Source organism: Aedes albopictus, chromosome 3 (assembly GCF_035046485.1).
Source record: "Aedes albopictus strain Foshan chromosome 3, AalbF5, whole genome shotgun sequence".
In the NCBI taxonomy this organism is placed as follows: Eukaryota; Metazoa; Arthropoda; class Insecta; order Diptera; family Culicidae; genus Aedes; species Aedes albopictus.
In genome coordinates this window covers 350,861,889-350,880,834 of record NC_085138.1, presented here as the reverse complement: position 1 = coordinate 350,880,834, position 18,946 = coordinate 350,861,889, and the positions used below count along the sequence as shown (strand labels likewise).

The following is an 18,946-nucleotide window of genomic DNA, read 5'->3' as shown; positions in this document are numbered from 1 at the left end:
GGCGCAGCCTCAACAATGACAGTAAGAAAATTGACAGAAATTTGACCTGGCGTTCAGGCGATGGCGGGCAATCGCTCAGGATGGAGATCTTTAAATTCGCAGACAGGTGATCAAATTTCTGTACCCAATCTTGATGAGTTCAGCTCCGATACTTTTCTTACCAGCTGCTTTGTTCGAAGCTGGCGCATGGCATCTTTAACTTTCCTCAGCATAGGGGTACAGGTGCTCATCAAAGTGTTGCTTTCACCTTTCGATCACCTCACGTTCGTCCATCAAGAGGCAACTGTCCTTAACGCTGCACATTACGGCTTGCAACACGAAGCCGTTGCGGTATGCGTTGAGCTTCTGGTAGAACTTTCGTGGAACGCCACAGCTGTTGCCATGCTTCGCATGCCTCTTCTTCCAGACGGCGGTTTTTCTCCACGTTCTGCCGGGTTCCTTGCAGCAGCATTACCGCCAACGCTGCGTTCTTCTCCAAAATAGCTCCACAATAAGTTCGAAGGATAAGCCTACTTATAAAGTGTCATAAATTTGTTCGTGAGCGGAACATTTCGGCACCAACATTTCAAAAGGGTGTAACTGCATTTGGAAGTAATACCTTCTTTCAAAGCTGTAGGTTGTACTGCCTTCCTTATACTCAAACCACCGTGGTTGTCGGAAAGAGGAGAGTTTTTCCCATCTGGTACTTGTTGTGAAAAACATGGAAATCATAACACATGATCCACAGCTTTAAAAGAAGGTGATGATTCCAAAAGCAGTTACACCCTTTTGAAATGTTGGTGTCGATTTGGGTCCTACAGCAGCTGCAATGAAACCTTTCTTTTATAAGAAGTTCAGTATTAGTCTTAATTTGTAACTGATTGTACTTAGGTTGAAATAACTTGAAATTCAAAAACATTGAAAATTGACTTAACAGCCATTCAACAGTTTTCTGCGATAATGGCCTAGAATGAGCGGAATCTGATGCATTGATGGTATTTTACTATAGAAATAGCCGTTAAAAGTCATGTGAAATGGAGATTAATGATTACGTTTATACGCGTCGATTTCATATGCATTTAAAAAGATGCTAAAAGTTCTTATATGTCATAAACATAACATGTATCTGTTTCCCCAGAATCATTTCGATCTTCTCTACATACCGTCACTGAGACAATTAGTGGAAAGCTAATGATCGCACTTGAATCAGAGCTTGCGCTTCCTTCGTACTACCATCGCCTATCGGTGGCCGGTTGTGCTATATTTAGACATTTTCGGCTCAGTGCCATCGTCATCTTTTTCCTCGCATGTAAACGCGCGCGGTTTTCCTCTCTGAATGGAGCAAGGCTGTACGCTAGGTTGTGTCAGTATCAGACAACTTGTAAACCCCTCCCATTGAAAAATCCTGCTCACGGTCTTGTGAATGAAGACAATTTCCTCGGATCGGTATAGGATGAAAGGAAAAAAATCTGATCTCTTTCGCAGTTTTGAGCGAACGTTTTTTCCAAACTAGTCGTGTTTTTTTTGCTGTCGGATACTTGCATTGCGTATTAGAATAATCTGGTTCGCTACGCGCGCGCACGCATTCCTCTCGACTGTATCTGCGTATCCCTTGATAGCGTATGAACTTCGTTGATTGGCTGGTGATAATCGCCGTCGTGTACTATTTCCTGTTCAAGGTTCTCGTGGATTGGGCAACGGTATCTGGAGCAGCCGCCGCAGTTGCTAATAACCATCAACAACAGCAGCAGCAAGGTCACTTGCACTCGAATCCCCATCAATCTTCGTCGTCGGCAGGTGCTACCGGAGCAGTGGGATCCAGTGCCAGCGCAGGGAATCATCAGCAGAACTTCCTGCTGAAGCCGAGAAACAACCGAACGCCGGGCGAAGGGACGTGTTACGAAATTGGTGAGTCAACTGTTTTTCTATTTCATACATATAAGGGAAAAGGGCCAACTGAATTTTCACCTGTGCATAAGAGGAAATTATCAAGTAGGAAGATATTTACGTCATGGTGTTCGGCAAACTATAATGTACCCACGCGTTCAGTGAGTAGGTAGGATCGCACATGTGCATTATATTTAGAACTCTCGAGTGGGCGATAGAATGGATGCGAAGAATGTTCATTCGAATGTGAGATTGTCGTGTCGGGGAATACCGAGGGCAAACTACGGAATCAGTTGAAAGTAGCGAGAGGCGAGCGCAGTTTGTTTTTGTTTTAGGCTTGAGTTGACCTTGGTATCCTGAAATATAGGTTGTTAAAAATGAAATTGTTATTTTCTATCCTTCTATCCTAGTTTTCTAACTTTTTCTCCAGAGAAAATAATCTATTTTTAAATACTGACGGATGAGTACGAATCAGCCAAAACTGTCTAAAACCTGGTTGCAAGTAGCAAACTAAGATGTTTTCAATTCTTCTGTCTTTGATGAAACTCTAGAAACCTAATCAAGAGCTAACAACCGATCTGGATGATTATTTGTGCAAGAACAAGAGCAGGGCTACTGGATCAGGCAGAATATTGCCGACAAGCCGACGATTTCGATAATGCTGCAAACTTCAAGTAGATGCAGATGAATTTCATTCATCCAGAAATTCCACCACAAGGTTTCTCCGTAAATTCCGTCATGGGTTCTTTTTGAAACTCTTAAATATCTCTTATGCTATCTATTTCTAGGTATTTTTCTTAGTATTTCTCCTGAAATTCGTCCTGCAGGTTCTTCCGGATTCCTATAGCCAGTTTTTGGAATTCCAGAAATTCTTTCTGGGATTCATCCTTGAGAATTTTCCATAATCCGTGAATCCCTATCTATTTTCCTGAAGTTTGACACAGGGACCCTTCTGGATTTCTTTCCAGAAAATACAAGAGTATTTTCTCAAACAAAAAAAGGAGTTTCTCCAAGAAGTTGTCGTGAAATTTATTTTGCAGTTTCTCCAGGGATTAAAAATTAAATGAACTACCGCAGCTTCTTCCGGTGCTCTTTCCGGGATTTCTACTAGAGTACCTCCAAGGAGACAATGATACATATTGCCCATTTTACTGGCATTTTACCAGATTAGCTGGTATGTCTGAAACATACTGGAAAAACTTGTAATTAGAAGGCACAAAATGTTGCTAATTGGCAAATTGAGGGATGCAATTTGTGAAAAAAATCGCGTTCTGGTGGGATTCGAACCCACGACTCCGTATTCGCTAGACCGGCGCTTTAACCAACTAAGCCACAGAACAGGTAATGGTTCTGCGGAATAGAAAGCCAATCTGACTCCGAAGCCGCACCGTGAACACTCCTATTTCACAAACTCATCTCTCTTTTCGGCTTAGATGCCAATCCACAACACACTCCTATTTGTGCCCACTAACTACAAGTGCGAGCGAATTATTTATATGAAGCCGAGACTTACTCTCGCACTCCGCATACCTAGCCACCAGGCAGTTTGTTTTGCTGGTGTCTAATTACATAGTATGCGTCGACGACTGGTCCTACATTATCCGGAAGGATTTACGGAGTCCGCTGGTTCAAATTCAGGAGATGTTGCGAACATTGGTGGTTAGATACATTAGAATTCTTACCGGGACCCCTTTAGGTTTTCTTTTTGGGATTTGTCTAAAAGTTACTCCCGGATTTTTTTCCAGAAGTTTTTCTCGGAATTAGGGTATGTGTGCCATCAGTAATCTCACGCTCCCATATTCATCCTATTAGAAAACAAGCGAATACGACACCGATTGATTCCGTTCTTTTTGTTTTCATGCGTGCTCACGTCTAACAAAAAATACAAAAATAAGAAACAAAACAAACAGCGCTTCAATCCTTTGTTTTCCGTAGGATGAAAATGGGAGCCACATGCTTAAGAAGGGAATTAATACCCTACTTCTGGGGTAACCTGCGGAATTCCTTGTAAAAAAATCTCGGAGAAATATCGGAAGATATCCTGGTAGAATATCGCAAAAAACTTCACGGAGCACAATTGGAGAAATCCCGAAAAACGGGACATCTGGTTGTAACTTGTGGGAGTAATCTCAGAAAGAATATTAGGGAAATTTTGAGAGGAACTCTGAAAACCGCAAAGAAAAATCCTGGGAGGAACTAGGTAGAAATCCCGAAACATTCTCTGGATGAATTTTCTGGAAGAACTTGCAATGAACTGCGCCGTGTGATACTGCGGCCGTCTTTTTGACAGTTTGAAATTACATTTGGGATATTTCGACATCCTTTTCTAGCAGCACAGATAGAAAGCATTTATGATAATTTTAATGGTGTAAATCCAAAGACCAGAATTTTCGTGGGTTCAGTGCGCACGTGCTGCTGAGTTCTCTATGTTGCCGTAGAATTTCTTGCAATATTTCTTAAGGAAGTTGTTGTACCTACTACCAAAATAATCTCGAATAACGTGTTTAACGTTTCACAAATGGATCCAGGAGGTGCAATACAAGCAGTTGAAAAAATAGACCTGAGGATCACTGGTCTAGAACCTTGTTGAAAGCTTCCTTAGGCTAGCTCATCCTGATGAAATTTTAAATTATCGGTTATACATTTATCAGATTTTCATTTTCATGTTTCATTGTAGTTTCAGAAGGGTTTCGGAGGGGTTCTCGGGAGTTCCGAGGGTCCCTTAGGGTCGATTTCTTCACCTCGGCTTATTGGGTAAGCCAGACTCCATATAGTTAAACCTGAGTTAACGCTTAAGCCAAGGTGAAGAAATCATCCCTTAGGCCTTGTAATGGTGGCTTTAGGGATGTTTGAGGAGTTTTAAGGGTTTTCTGGGGGCTTCAAGAAAGTTCCGTGGGGGTTTGTATGGGATTAACTCGGGGATTAATGAGGAGTTCAAAGGACGTTCCACAGGTTTTTAGAGGGGTTTGAGGCGTTTTAGGGTTTCGCCCTTGATACCCCGTAGAACAACCTTGGAGCGTTTTTAACCCTTCTAAGATAATTAGTTTTTCGCACTACGACGGTGTAGTGCATGGTCAGTAGAGTGGGTCATCGTTTATATGGAAAAATGGAAAATTCGATGGTATCCCATCAGATCAAAGCTTTTTTGATCCCATTTCAAGACCCAAATAAGTGTGCAAAATTTGGGCACGATCGGTTATGTCTACGTTTTGCGCATCGCGTTTGAAGTTTGTATGGTGTTTTACATGGAAAAACACACTTTTTTGCATTTCTCTCATAACAAGCTCGATTTTTTCAAAAACCATGAAACCGATAAAGTGAAAACATAGCCTAAAGTGTCGTGAAAAACTTTATTGAAGACCGCGAAGTGTTCTGATGCTTATGAAAAAAGTTATAGCGTTGGCATTGCTTGGCGAAACAGCATGATTTTGTTGCTATTGTTATTCCTTTGCATGTTAAAACTAAAACACATGCATGTGGTTCGTTGGTCATAACTACTTTCACAAGCACTGGATCGCCTTACGGTCTTCGACAAAGTTTCTCAGAACATCCTAGGGTATCATTTTACAGTTTCGGTTAAAAAGTTTCAGACAAACTTTTTCAACTTATGACAAAAATGCAAAAAAGTATGTTTTCCCATACAAAATCCCATACAAATTTGAATTGCAATGCGCAAAGTGTAGACGCAACCGATCGTGCTTAAATTTTGCACAGATACCTACTCAGGACCCGAAACGGAACCAAAAAAGCTTTGATCTGAGAAAACGGTTCTGATGACCCACACTAATGGTCAGTGTGCCTGTCAACATCTTTTTTTTTATTCTTCAATCACTTAACCTAATTTACAGCTCTATTGTTCACTAGGGCATTGCGTGAGCGATTCCAATTGGAAGCTGTACATACACTTTGTACAGCGCCTAAATGTATTCTATTTCTAATTGTACTACATCGAACTGGTTACCGTTGCGCTGCTTTCACTTTCTACCCTATCATGGTAGAATGATGAGCACGAGGATGTTGATGTGTGGCTGTTGATTGTTCCTGTTTCCAGTCCGATTGAGGATCCATTATGGTTTGCCGTTCGCCGATGTCCAAGTATCCGGGTTCATTTGAGCCATGGGCTCAGAAGAGGGTCAGTGTCAGCTGCTCTCAGGGGGAAAGAGCAACTGACGAAAGTGCCGGGCCTGGGATCGAACCCATGACCATCTGCTTATGAAGCAAACGTATAGCTACTACGCCACGGGCCCCGGCAATCCCAACATTTTACTAGGGTTGAAATCCTCTGAAACACGACGGAACACACTGGAACGTTCCTGACGTCTCGTGAGACTCCCTTGAAACACCATAGGAACGCCCCCGAAACCCCTTGGAATACCTCTGGAACATCCCTGCAACACCTGAAACACTGTCGAAATTTTATAGAACTGAAATCCCCTGAAAGGAATGGGAACATTCACTTGCACAGAGTTACACTCACTTGCTGTTTTCTAGGCTCAGAAGCGTGCAATCAAGAAACAATGTATGAACAACTTTTGCCTTGTGGTTTTGTCTTAAAGTTTGCCGAATAGAGTAAGGATCGCAAATTACACTCACCTCGTGGAGAGTTGCTTTCACAGCTCTGTCACGACTTTGGTATGCGTGTGCGACCCTTACTCTATTAACCACGTAGACCAAAATTTGGTCATCTCAGACCACCCCCCCCCCCCTCCCCCTCGTAGACTTTAGTCCATACAAAATTTTTGAAATTTGTATGGAGCGTAGACTTTGGTCAGACCCCCCCTCCCCCCAAAAAGTCTACGTGGTTTATGAACGGCCCCCCTTGACAAGCGAAACACCCCTGGAACATTCTTGGGACCCCCTGAAACACCCCTGCTAAAAACCTTTTAAAAACATCTAGAACGGTCCAGAAACCCTTTGAAACTTGCTGGAACACTCTGAAATCTTCTAAAACCCCCTGAAATAATCCTGAAGCTCCCTGAAAGACCCTTAGGCCTTCGAGGACGCGCGTCGTTGTAAAAAGTCTAGTACTACCAAAAAGGTCGCTCGTCGTATACAGCGCGAGAGCGGGACAGTGTTATGATCAGTGGTGAAAATTTCATTTCGTCGTATCGAAATTCAACCACCTACAGCCCATTTTAGAAGCAGGTGCTCGTCATGAAAAGTTAACCCCCTTGAAAATCCCCGTAACGCTCCTGAAACCCCCTAAAACCCATTCGAACATCCTGAAACATCCCTGAAACGCCCCCTAAGCCTCATGGAGCACCTTTGGAACGCCTTTAAAACCTCGTGAAACTTCATAGGACGCTCACGAGACCCCCTGAACGCCCTTGAAAACGCATGTAATGTCCCTGAAACCGCTTGAACGCCCATGGGACCCTCTGGAACTCCTGGAAAACCAACGAACGTATTCGAAACCCTCTGAAACACCATGAAACGCTTCCAAATCGCTCAGAAACCTCACAGACCGCCCATAAAACCCAATGGAACGCCCATGAAACTTCTTGAAAATCTCTGGAACGCTCCTGAAACCCCCTGAGATACTTCTGAAACGCCCCTGGGACCTTTTGAAACCACCTGAAAAATCCCAGAACGCTCTTGAAACCGCATTACTCTCTGAAAACATCTGAATAAAACGCTCATAAAACCCTTTAAAACTCCGTGGCCCCCTTCGAATGACCCCCTGAAATTTCCTGGAACTCCCCTGGTGCGTCCATGCAGCATTGAAATCGAAAACGAATCTGGCTGTCATATTAACTGTTTAGGTTATGCCAGTGTTCAGATATTGGATCATGATTCTCCATAATGGAAATGTGTTAAAAAAACGTTATTGAATAACAATAAAAAAGTAATTATAAACAATGCAAGAGTGTAAAGGACACCGTATGAAACTATACTGTGACAATTATAATTTAGTAGTCGGTTTGTCAGCAATACCGGTACTTATTTCATACATAACAGCAATTTCTTAACCTTAATTCTAAGAATTGTGTAATTTTTGTGTCATCAGCGGTACAATATCTTAGGACTCATTTATACGGATCTACAACAGTCGTTTACATTGGGCGCGAATTATTCACTTAGGGCAAAGATATGACGAAGCCACAACTTTAATTTTCAAGAGAACAAATCTGAAGAACCGGATGTCAGCTTGCGCTGAAAAGTTGATAGGTTACCCAAGTGGTGGGGATCAATCGCTCAAGTATTCAGCGCAAACCGACAATCGGTTCACTAGATTTATGCTCTTGAAAATTTGGGGTGTATCTTCACCTTAACCCTAGACGTGCATTGGGGGCATTACGACCCAGACAGGCTCGCAGAGTGTGTACTACTTCAGCGGAGTGCACTTCAGTTAATGCACGAAGAAGGTTAATTTCGATTTACAGAAACTATTCAACATTTGGGTAGTGCTATTAATTTCTACAGTTTATGCCAGCGTAAGAACTTCATGACACACACGAGACAGGGCGTAACACTTATTGTTCTTACAAATCATCAAGAAAAGATTAAAATTACCTTTACTTCGGCCGGTTTCACGTTTGGTGAATCAGTTCGGGGGTTTTTTTTTTATCTTTATTTCTTCGAACCAGCATGATATATTTCAATACTCTACCCAATATTTTCAGACAACCTCGCTCTTCAGGACAACAGCCGTTATATCCCGGTGCGTCCGATAGTCCGTCGAAATCTGCTGAGCGAAAGCAGTGGTGCCGAACAGGGCGAACCGCACAACACAGCCGTAGGAGTGGTCATTCCTACAACGCCCAATTCTGGCCTACAAACGTTCCGCCTCAACGACACCGGTGTCGGTGGAAGTAGCGGTCCGACAGCATCGAACATCAACAATCTGCTGAACAATTCCGGCAGTCAGAAGCACATTCTGAATCCGTTCCATCCACAGCATCAACAGCAGCAACAACAACAGCAACAGCAGACTTCGATTCCGAATCTTCGAGCGTCGCCGTTGAGTTCCCGGGTTCCGGACGGCGCATCACAGAATCAGCTGAATCTCAACAAGAACTCGAACCAACAGCAGCAGCAACAACTGCACGGAACGGCAATTGGTGGCGCTGTAGGCGGAGCCAATCTCTCCAAGGCGAACGTCGAGGACAAGCTTCATCAAATTCAGGAGTACATTAAATTGACTACGAATTTGATCTCATCGGTCCAGCTGGATAACGTGAGTGTGTTTTCGAATCTGTTTCCCAGTGCTAAAGACCATTGACTGGAGCTTTTCCACAGCAGAAGAATAAGAAGGAATCGCAGGCAGAGGTGGAGAGCGGTTATAGTGCCAGACTCCCAGACGGCGTTCGACATCCGATGGGTGACGAAAGTTGCTATTTTGTGCCGATAAACTCCACCAGTTTGGAGAGCGTACGGCTGAGCGAATCTGAGGTGCGTGTTGTGTGTGGGCGTGTGTGTTTGGTGTTTGCTAACAACCAGTTAATTATATTAATGCGGGTTTAAGTCCGCTTGCATGCACAGTATCGAAACTAATACAATGTGATTCACAAGCCTCCGTTTCTCCTGCCATTTCCTTCATATTCCTGTGGGATTTTTGTGTATTACCGAACGAGTTTTGGATGATGGGTCTCAGATTTTTAGGAAACTCTTTTCACGACTTGTACGATAATACATAAATAAATCCCCCTATGTGACAATGTTCAACTGTATTTTTACAATTAATATGAAATTTCATGCTCATCCCCCGAACGTAGTTGAACGGTCCTCGACCGCAGTCCGTTCAGAGCATCAGCACCACACATTCAGCAACGCCGGTGCAAACGCCATCGTACGACGATCTGCGCTTCAAAATGGAAAGCCAGAGTAAGAGTATGCAAGCTTTGAAGGAGCAACAAGCACATCTGCTGCGATTGCAGCAAGCGGCCCGGCTACAGCTGCAGGAAATGGAAGCAATCCGCAATCAAACAGCGAGTAGTCTTATGCCGCTGGATAGCTTTGAATCGGTGGAACAGGTTCAGGATGGGATCAGCGGAATTATGGAGCGTATGCGGGTGCTGGCCACGTTCATTCAGAATCAGCAGGAACTGGGGAATATGCTCGGCGGGGATAACGAAGACGTACTGAACGAGCAGGTGATGTTGCAACAGAAGTTTAAAGAGTTGCGAGACAAGAAGGCACAGATGCATAACTTGGTATCGGAACTGCAGAATCTGAATGTGGAGGCGAGTAGGCATTTTGAAGGAGGAGCGTCGAAGCCGGTTGAGCGTAACATTCCGATTGAACTGACAAACGTTCCGGCATCGGCTGCTGATATGCGACAAGCGACAAAGACTTTCAACCACAGTAGTGCTGATCACCATGGTATGATGAATGGGGCTGGATCACGCGGCGGTTCTATCACTCCCAAAGTGGAAAATGTAACTGGAGATCGCGTAGGAAATATGCATGCAGAAGAGGATGAAGAAAATGCGGAAGCAGTGTCCGGAACAGCCGAGATACTCAACGAGAAGATCAATGAGATCAATGCAATGAAGTCGCAGCTAAGGAGGTTGAAAGAAATGATGGATACAGTGAAGTTGATCGAAATGAAAACCGGAGAATCAATCGACGAAGAGGAGGATGCCCCGGAAGAGAACGACGAAAATGCGGATTCAGTTGAGAACTCTCGTTCTCCAAGCGTTGCAAGTCAAATCAGCGATCATGGGGCAGCAGTTGGTGGATCTGCGGACCCCAGACGTGAGCAGTTGAATCAAAGAGTTGAAGCGCTTCACGCCATGACCCGTGACTTACGGGAGCAAGCCAAATCGATCGCCGCGGAACGAGACGCTTTGAAGAACGCCCATACCGAAATTCAGAGGCGCCGCAATAATGTGGAGGAACTTCAGCATCAGTCGGAGGCACAAACTGCTGAAAAGTTGACTAACCACGTGGCCTCATTTGTGTCGTCGATTCCCCCAGGCCCCAAAGAACGCCAACAGATGGCTTTGAAGGCGGAACTCGAACAGAAAAAGCGTGAACTCGAGAGAATAGCCAACATGACACAGAGCATTAAGAAAAACACCGAGCTCTCCCGACACAACACGGAAGTAGCTCCACCTAAAGTTCCTTCGGTTTCCTCCGCGGATTCTCTCCGATCTCAGAGTCAACCACCGGTGATTCCACCTCCCCCTGCGGCATCCGCGGTGAATAACACGGCTGGAAGCAACATTACCAACCACTCGAAGAACTCGGCAGACTCCGGTGTGACGGACATCTTTGCCAACGCTCAGCTCGAGTCCGGTAGCTATCAATCCAGCAGCACCCGTAGCCTGAATATGGTCCCGCCGATGCCGGACATATGCAATCGGCCGGAACGGTATCGCAAATCGGAGGACGTTGGCACTACGACCACCGTCCGAACGGACCGGACCTCGCCGTGGCCAGCACACCTGTTCAGTGGAGCTGGTCCCTCCAGCTCCAACACGGGCCCCCAGAGTCCCCACTTCCATCCGCATTTCGCCGGGTCGGATATCCACGTTAGCTCCGCGTATCCAAACTACAACACATATCCGGCGTACGCGAACCTGCTGCCACCACATACGCCGACTTCGGCTCCACCACCACCGGATCCGTTGATGTTCCAGCACTTCATGCAGACGCAGCAAATGCTGATGAATTCGATCACCCAGTGCAACCAACTGCTGTGGATTCAACAGCGCGAGATCAACAATCTTAACAATGCTGTGTTGTTGGTAAGTTTGTCATTGCGTAATAGTCGTAGATATAAAATTGATTATGTATTCATTTTTTCAGCTCCAGGAACGCATTCTCAACAGTGCTAACAATAGCATACTGATGAACGACAGTGGGCTTCTTCCAGGAACCGGTTCCCACATTCGAGCGGAATCAACGCCACCAAACAACTCGCTGAATTCGGCCCCCAGCATGACCGGATCCCTGTACGGCCGCGCTCGCTCCGAACAACCGCCAATGGTCCATCAGCAAGGCCCAACGTCCCCATACCACACGACAATCCCATCATCTCTTCACCAACCAGCTTATGGCAACCTCATGCCTTCCAATCAATTCCCAACGTTCACCACCCCGTCATCCACTCAATCACAGCAGCCCCATCTTCAGCAATCGAACCAGCAATACTCCATCAATCAGCAAATCCAACGCAATAACACTAACATGTCCAACTCTAACGCTACAGCAAACAGCAGCAGCAGTAGCCACCGCAGCTATCGCAATCTCAGACACGTTAACATTAACACCGCTAACAACGCCATCTACGAACAGCAGCATCAGCTGCACCAGCAATTGTACGATCATCACGTACCGCTCCACTCGAACAACTACGCCAATCAAAACGGAAATGGAAACGACGATTCCAGCATGCCACCCCAGCAACAGTTTAACAATGCTTCCGCCGGTGGTGCCGGCAGTCTCGGTCCTTCGAATATGATTAACAATTTGGCTAATGGTCCAACAGGTGGCGCCAGCATGGCACCACCTCCTCCTCCATGCCTAAATAATCTGAACAACAGCAGCAATCTAAACAGTAACAATATCGCCTCGCAACAACAACAGACGACGACACAAGCGCTGAACAATCAGGTGCTGCCGGGAGTGCGCGCCAACAACTATTGGGACAACTTCCGAAGGTAATCGAGAGGGCACCTCCGGGAATGCCCCACCATCTTTCTAGTCGAATAGTCACACCAAAAAGCATACACACACACAAACAAAAAACAACGATCATTATGCATGTTTTAGTGTCGCAAAATGCGACAGCTCCATACTAGGCTGTAGAAATCTTTTGTCTCATTCTTGTAGGATTTAACATTAAGTGCACTGCTTTAGCATTTCATTTCTTCATTTGCAACCCGCACTCCCATATCTTTCCTTTTCCACTTACCACCTGTCGCTAAGTAATGCCCTATCACACTCTGGTAGAATATATGTCCATACTACCTGTAACGGTACATCACGCTTTGAGTATTACCAATGGTAAGTGTTTCGATGATGGTTTGGATGTTGGTGTGTCGCCTTCTCCATTTAACAAGGATTGTCATTTGTGTATTAACCATGCTTCCCTGAGTTGTGCATGTATGGAAATATTCCATTTCCCCAATATTTTGACCAGGAAACCCTCCATGAGTTCCACCAGGAATTAGGAGTCCCCAGAGCGATTCTTAAGGGGAATTTTTCTATTAGCAGTACTTCCAGGAATATTTCCAGTAAATCCCCCGGGACTTCTTTCATGAATTCTTCTGGGAGTTTTTTCAAGAACTTCTCCAGAAATTTCTGGCACAAATGTCGTTTGCATCTGGAGCCGGTCTTCTTTAAAGCAATTCATTTGAGAAAACTTGGAACAATTCCTCAAGTTTTTTTTAGGAATTATTATTTTTTTATATTCTTCCAGGGTTTCTCCAAGAATCTCTCCAAGAGTTCCTCAAATAATTTATGTTTTAAAAAGAAGCTTTTGGTAGAGCATTAGAAGAACTTCTAGATTAATTTTCAGAACAAGCTTGTGTCGCAGAAATGGCTTTTAAACTCACATCTGAGAGCGCTTCAAAAGAATCTTCGTATTACTTCATGAATTCCTCCCGGAGGTTCTTCCGGATTCCTACGGACATTTTTCCACGATTTGATCAATTCTTTCTGGGATTCTTCCAGGATTTCTGAATTCCGACCAATTTTGCCTGGAGTTTTTTTCATGGGAATCCTGCAGAATTTCTTCCAGAGGTTTCCTCGGTATTGCCTGGGATTTTTCTCGCAGTCATACTTCACTCAAACAAATTCTATTGGGATTGCTTCAGAATTTCTCCAATGAATTTCTCCATGAATTCCTTTAAAGGTTGCTCAAGTAATTCCTTCAAGTACTCTTCTTGAAATCCCTCCAAAGATTTCTCCACGAATTCTTTCGAGGATTCCTCCAGGAGTTTCCTTCAAGGTTTCCCCCGGGAAATCCTTAAAAAAAGTCCTTCAGAAATTCACGAGCTCCTCCAAAAATTATATCAGAGATTTTTCCAGAATTTTTTTTATCAATTCCTTAAGGAATCTCTTCACGGATTTCTGCAGTAATTCCTGTAATGGTTACCCAAGGAATCATTATAAGATTACTCCAATAATTACTTAAACAATTTCTCCAGTAATTTATTCAAGGACCGCTCCAACATTTTATTCAAAGATTTCTTTACGAATGACTTGACCTGAAGTAGTACCTTCCAAAATTCCTGTAGCAACTCATCCACGAATACCTCCAAAAATTCTGCCAAAGATTTCTCCATAAATTCCTTCATGGTTTCATCCAGGAATTTCTTCAAAGATTCCTCCAGTAATTGCATCAAGGATTTCTCCAGTAATGCATTCAAGGACTCTTCTAAAAATCCCTCCAAAGATTTCTCCACGAATTCTTCCGAGAAATCCTTTAGGAGTTCCAGCAAAGGTTCCCCCAAGAATTTACTTAAAAAATCCTCCCGAAGCTGCTTCACGAGGACGTCCTAAAATTATGTCAAAGATTTCTCCATTACTTCTTTCATGAATTTCTCCAAGATTTCCATCAAGGATTACTTCAGGAATGCTTTCACGGATTCCTCCATCAATTCCTTGCTGGATTCCTCCAGTAACTCATTTAACAATTTCTTCGATAGTTTCTTTCAAGATTTCTCTTCGAATGACTTCAAGAATTCCCCCGGAATTCTTTCCAAAATGCTTCCAGAAATTATGTCAAGGATTTCTTCAGGAATATCTTCATGGACGCATCCAGAAATTTCTTCAAGCACACTTCCAGTAATCCCTCCAAGGATTTCTCTACGATTTTTTTAGATTTCTTCCAGGATCTCCTTCAAGCATTCCCCTGGAATGGCTTTAAAAATTCCATCTAGGATTCCTTAAGTGATTTCTTCAAACATGTATTCAGAACTTCTGGTAAAATCCTGGAAGGTATTCCTGGAGGAATCATCAAAGGAACGTTTGGAGGAATCTTTTAAGTAATTACTGGTTGAACCCTTGGGGCAATGACTGGAAGGATCATTTCAAGAATTGGTGGAAAAATCCTTGAAGGAGCTACGGGAGGAGTCCTTGAAGAAAAGTTTCAAGGATTCCTCCAGTAATTCCATCAAGAAACTCTTCACAAATTCCTAAAATGATTCTTCCAATCATTGCTCCAAGAGTTCATTCAATAATTTCTAAAAGGATTCCTCCAGTCATTCCATCGGGCATTTCTACAGGAATGCTTTCCAGGATTCTATAAGGAATTCTTTCAAGGATTACCTGAGAAATCCATTCAAGGATTCCCACAGAAACTATCAAGAATTCTTCAAAGATTCCTCCAGTTATTTCTTCTAGGACTCCTCCAGCAATTGCTTCAAAGATTTCTCCAGTAATCCCTCCAAAACTTTCTTGACGAATTTTTTTTTCGAGAATTCCTCCGGGAACTCGTTCAAGGATTTCCCCGGAAAATCTTTTAAGGATTCCTTACTTTCAGGGCTACTTCACATCCATTAAAAAAATCTTCTAGAAACGAGTCTAGAAATGGTCATGGAATACCTTTACGGGCTGCTGCACGAATTCCTTAAAGGATTTCTTTAACAATTTATCTTCAAATATTTCTTCCAAGTTTTTTCCCTGGGTTTTTTCTTCAAAAGTTCCTAGGAATCGAATCGTTCTACAATTCCTTCAATTATTGGAGCTTCCATGCATTCCTTTATGGTATTTTCTCAGCATTCCTCTGCAAATTATTTTAAGGGTTCCTCGCAGAATTCTATTCGGGGATTTTTCTGTAAACTCCTTTGGTTATTACTTCTAGAATTTCACCTGCAATTTCCGGGATTTCTCAAGTGATCCTGGAAAGAATTTCTGTGGAAATCTTGGGAAAAATTTCAGATTAACTCAGGGAGATTTCTAAAGCAAATTGTAGGAAGAAGCCCAAATACAATATTCACAGAAGAAATGAAATTTTTTGGAGAATTTTTTTTAACGAAATCTGAAAGGAGAAAATTCTGGAAGAAATTTCGAGAAAAATCTTTCCAGGAATGTTTGTATGATTCCTAGGAGGAATTTCTCAAGTATTTCCTGATTTTACCAAGGAACCTTGAAGTATCCATGAAGCGCGATTAGCTCTAGATATCCTGAAATAAATTAGCAGGAGAATCGTGCTAAACATTTCCAGGAATTGCCAGAGCTATCATTAAAAAAGTTCCAGCAGAAACTTTTGAAGAATACCTGAAAGAAATCTTAAATGAGATCTTGAAGCATGTCTTGAAGGTATACTCCACTACTATATAACTATGCTATACTACTATACATTCCTGGACGTGTCCTGGAAAGGGTTGCTAGACTGATTCTTGAAGGAATTTTTGGAGAAATTTTTGAAGAAATAACTGATGTAGCTGCTGGAATCTTTGAAAAAAAAAATCTGGAGAATTTGTTAGAAATTCTGGAGTTATGATTGAAGATATTCTAGAAAAAATACTTTAAAGAATTCCAAAAAACAGAGAAATGCTAAAGCAATTTCTGGAATTTAAGAAACTTCGGGAATCCTGGAAAGATTTTGTGGAGGAATTCTAAAAATGAATCCTGGTGAAGTCCTGAAAAAAAATTACAAGTGTATCTCGATACATACAATACTTCTAGAAATCTGCGAAGGAATTTCGGGGGAAGCCCTGAAGAAAACACTTGAATTAATCCTTGAAAGAATTAATGGAAAAATTCCCGACGGAGGCCCATACGGAATTCAAACCTTCGAATTCATAGAACATCTTAAAGTCTTCAGAAAATTATATTAATTTTGGAATTTGTCAATGATAACTTTAAGATTTTCTGCTAGGATTCATCCAACAACTTCTTGGATTCAAGCAGGGGCTCCTATGAATTTACTTAACCCTTTGAAGCCGGAATTTTTCCAAGCGTTATAATAGAGTTTTTTCTACGTTTCTTTGTGGTTTTGGTACTCAACAGCATAGAAAGGATAGAATATGATGCAGAATATATTTTTTGTGGATACCCTAGGTCATCCAAACTGTTTTTGAGTTTGATTCCTAAAGTTTACGGGAGTAACGGTAACTTCTTTCATTATAAAAAGCTACGATTTGTATTCTATCATGTCCAGTAAGTCCCTTGAATGTTCGAAAGACAAAATCAGATCAGTCGGGATATCCTAGGTCATCCAAACTGTCCTTGAGTTCAGGTTCTGAAGTCTACTAGTGTAACAGTATCTTCTTTCATTATACAAAGCTACGATTTGTATTCTATCATGTCCAGCGAGTCTTCTGAAAGTTCAATAGTTCAATAGAAAGTTGGCTATATAGAATTAGGTCGTATTATACTTATTGAAGCTCACAGACTACAATCAGAGACTATGGCAAAGCTTTGGGATATTCATGGATAACATGGAGACTACAGCCGTAATAGTAGGGTGGGGCGGGGCAAGATGGGTCGCGGGGCAAGATGGGTCAGTGCCATTTACGAGCGCATTACTCATGTTTTGATTATGTTAATAATTTTGTTAGGTGACCAGCATGAATATACAAAAGTTTAGGGTATCGATTGAAAAATTATTCACTCTAATGGAAAATTAAAAATAAAATGGTTTTTAGCCACTTTTCTTATGCGATACATTCCATATATTCTCCATATAACCCACCGCGGGGCAAGATGGGTCACCTTCAATTTTAGGCGTATTCTTGGATCATTTAAAAGTTATTTATTTTTTATTACAAGACTATCTCATAACTCACTTTAATCAAGCGGAATGAACGCCTTAAATTATAACATAAAATTATGATATTTTTTTAGTGAAAACATCGATTTTCAAGTCGTCTTAGGACCACCCAAATCGTAAAGTTTTTTATTTTCTATATAAGCTTATAAAATGTTTACTAGTAGCTTTTGTTTACTCAGTATGGATATGGAGTATATATGAATACTAAACAAATCTTATATATTGCCGTTTTTCGTTGAGAAAATGTAAATTACTTAAAAGGTGACCCATCTTGCCCCGCACTTCTTTCACCTCGCAAAATCGGTCACTTTTTAAAACTGCTTGTTTAACATCATATTTTGTATTTAATGAACTTTTTATAAACTTTAAGCATAGCTAACTAGTGTATTAAAGAGTAGAGGACGAATACAAACCAATACGATTTGTATTTACAAAGTTATGATGGCCCGTCCTTAGGTTACCCATCTTGCCCCGCCCCACCCTATCTTTTTTGCTGTTTTGAATTACACAACATTACCAACCGTAATGATCGTATCTTTTTCATTTATTTAGTGTTAATAACAATCATAATACAACTGAAACAACAATTCTTCGCCACAATACTCGGTTCGTGGCTGCAGTTCTTATTCTCGGCCACGTCCCACATTTGCCTTCAGATTTGTGCTCGAAATGTGGCTTTATCATATCTTCACCTTAGCTGGAAGTTCTTAGTTGTAGGGAAGTTCAGTAATCCTGAAATATCTCAAAGGTATTTTGGAATGGCTCTGAGTTACACAGAAGTTCACGGATCTGGGTGGGTTAGACTAGGTAATACATTTTTTATAGAGCAATTAATGACTACAACGAATGCAGATTTCAAAAATCGAGTTTCGTGAAAGTTTGAACATGTTTAATGTTTCAAAAGTACAGAACAATGTCTACTAGTCTTTCAAGGATATTAGTAAATATGATTCATTTTGTACAATTATTTAGTGTAGCAGGCTGGCATTGCAAATGTAGCTATAAAGTTGTGTATTCCATGAAAGATTGAATGACCTAAATTACCACAAATCTATATATATAAAAATGAGTTTGAATTTCCTTTGAGGCAACAAAGCTAAAGAACGGCTGAACCGATCAGCATGACTCTGGCACGGTTCGGTTTGTATTCGTGGTGGCTGTGTTTATATGTATAAAAAGTTATGAAAATCAACTAAAATGGTAAGAAAATTGAAAAAGTACTGATTTTTCATGAATTGGAAAGAAAATGGACACGATCGAAATGAAACCGATCTAGAGGGCGGTGATTTTATGAGCTCAACAGTTGTCAAACCACCACAGCCGACGTTTGCCGGAACAGCTAGTCTATAATAAAATGATATATAATAACGCTTGTTGTTCCTCGAAATACTTTAGTGAATACAGTGGGTG

At 42.1% G+C, this 18,946-nt stretch overlaps 1 protein-coding gene across 3 annotated transcripts in view; it reads left to right on the top strand.

Moving 5' to 3' along the window:
- Nucleotides 1–18,946, top strand: part of LOC109408779 (uncharacterized) — a 43,007-nt gene that overhangs the window by 14,496 nt on the left and 9,565 nt on the right. The window contains exons 3-7 of one of the 3 annotated variants that reach the window (XM_062855224.1): nucleotides 1,659–1,887; nucleotides 8,490–9,043; nucleotides 9,109–9,258; nucleotides 9,582–11,558; nucleotides 11,620–12,473. In XM_062855224.1, the coding sequence (XP_062711208.1) occupies nucleotides 1,659–1,887; nucleotides 8,490–9,043; nucleotides 9,109–9,258; nucleotides 9,582–11,558; nucleotides 11,620–12,473 (3,764 nt within the window). Of the gene's footprint in view, nucleotides 1–1,658; nucleotides 1,888–8,489; nucleotides 9,044–9,105; nucleotides 9,259–9,581; nucleotides 11,559–11,619; nucleotides 12,474–18,946 lie in introns of all 3 variants that reach the window. The other 2 variants (XM_019682165.3, XM_062855225.1) reach the window with 2 other exon arrangements.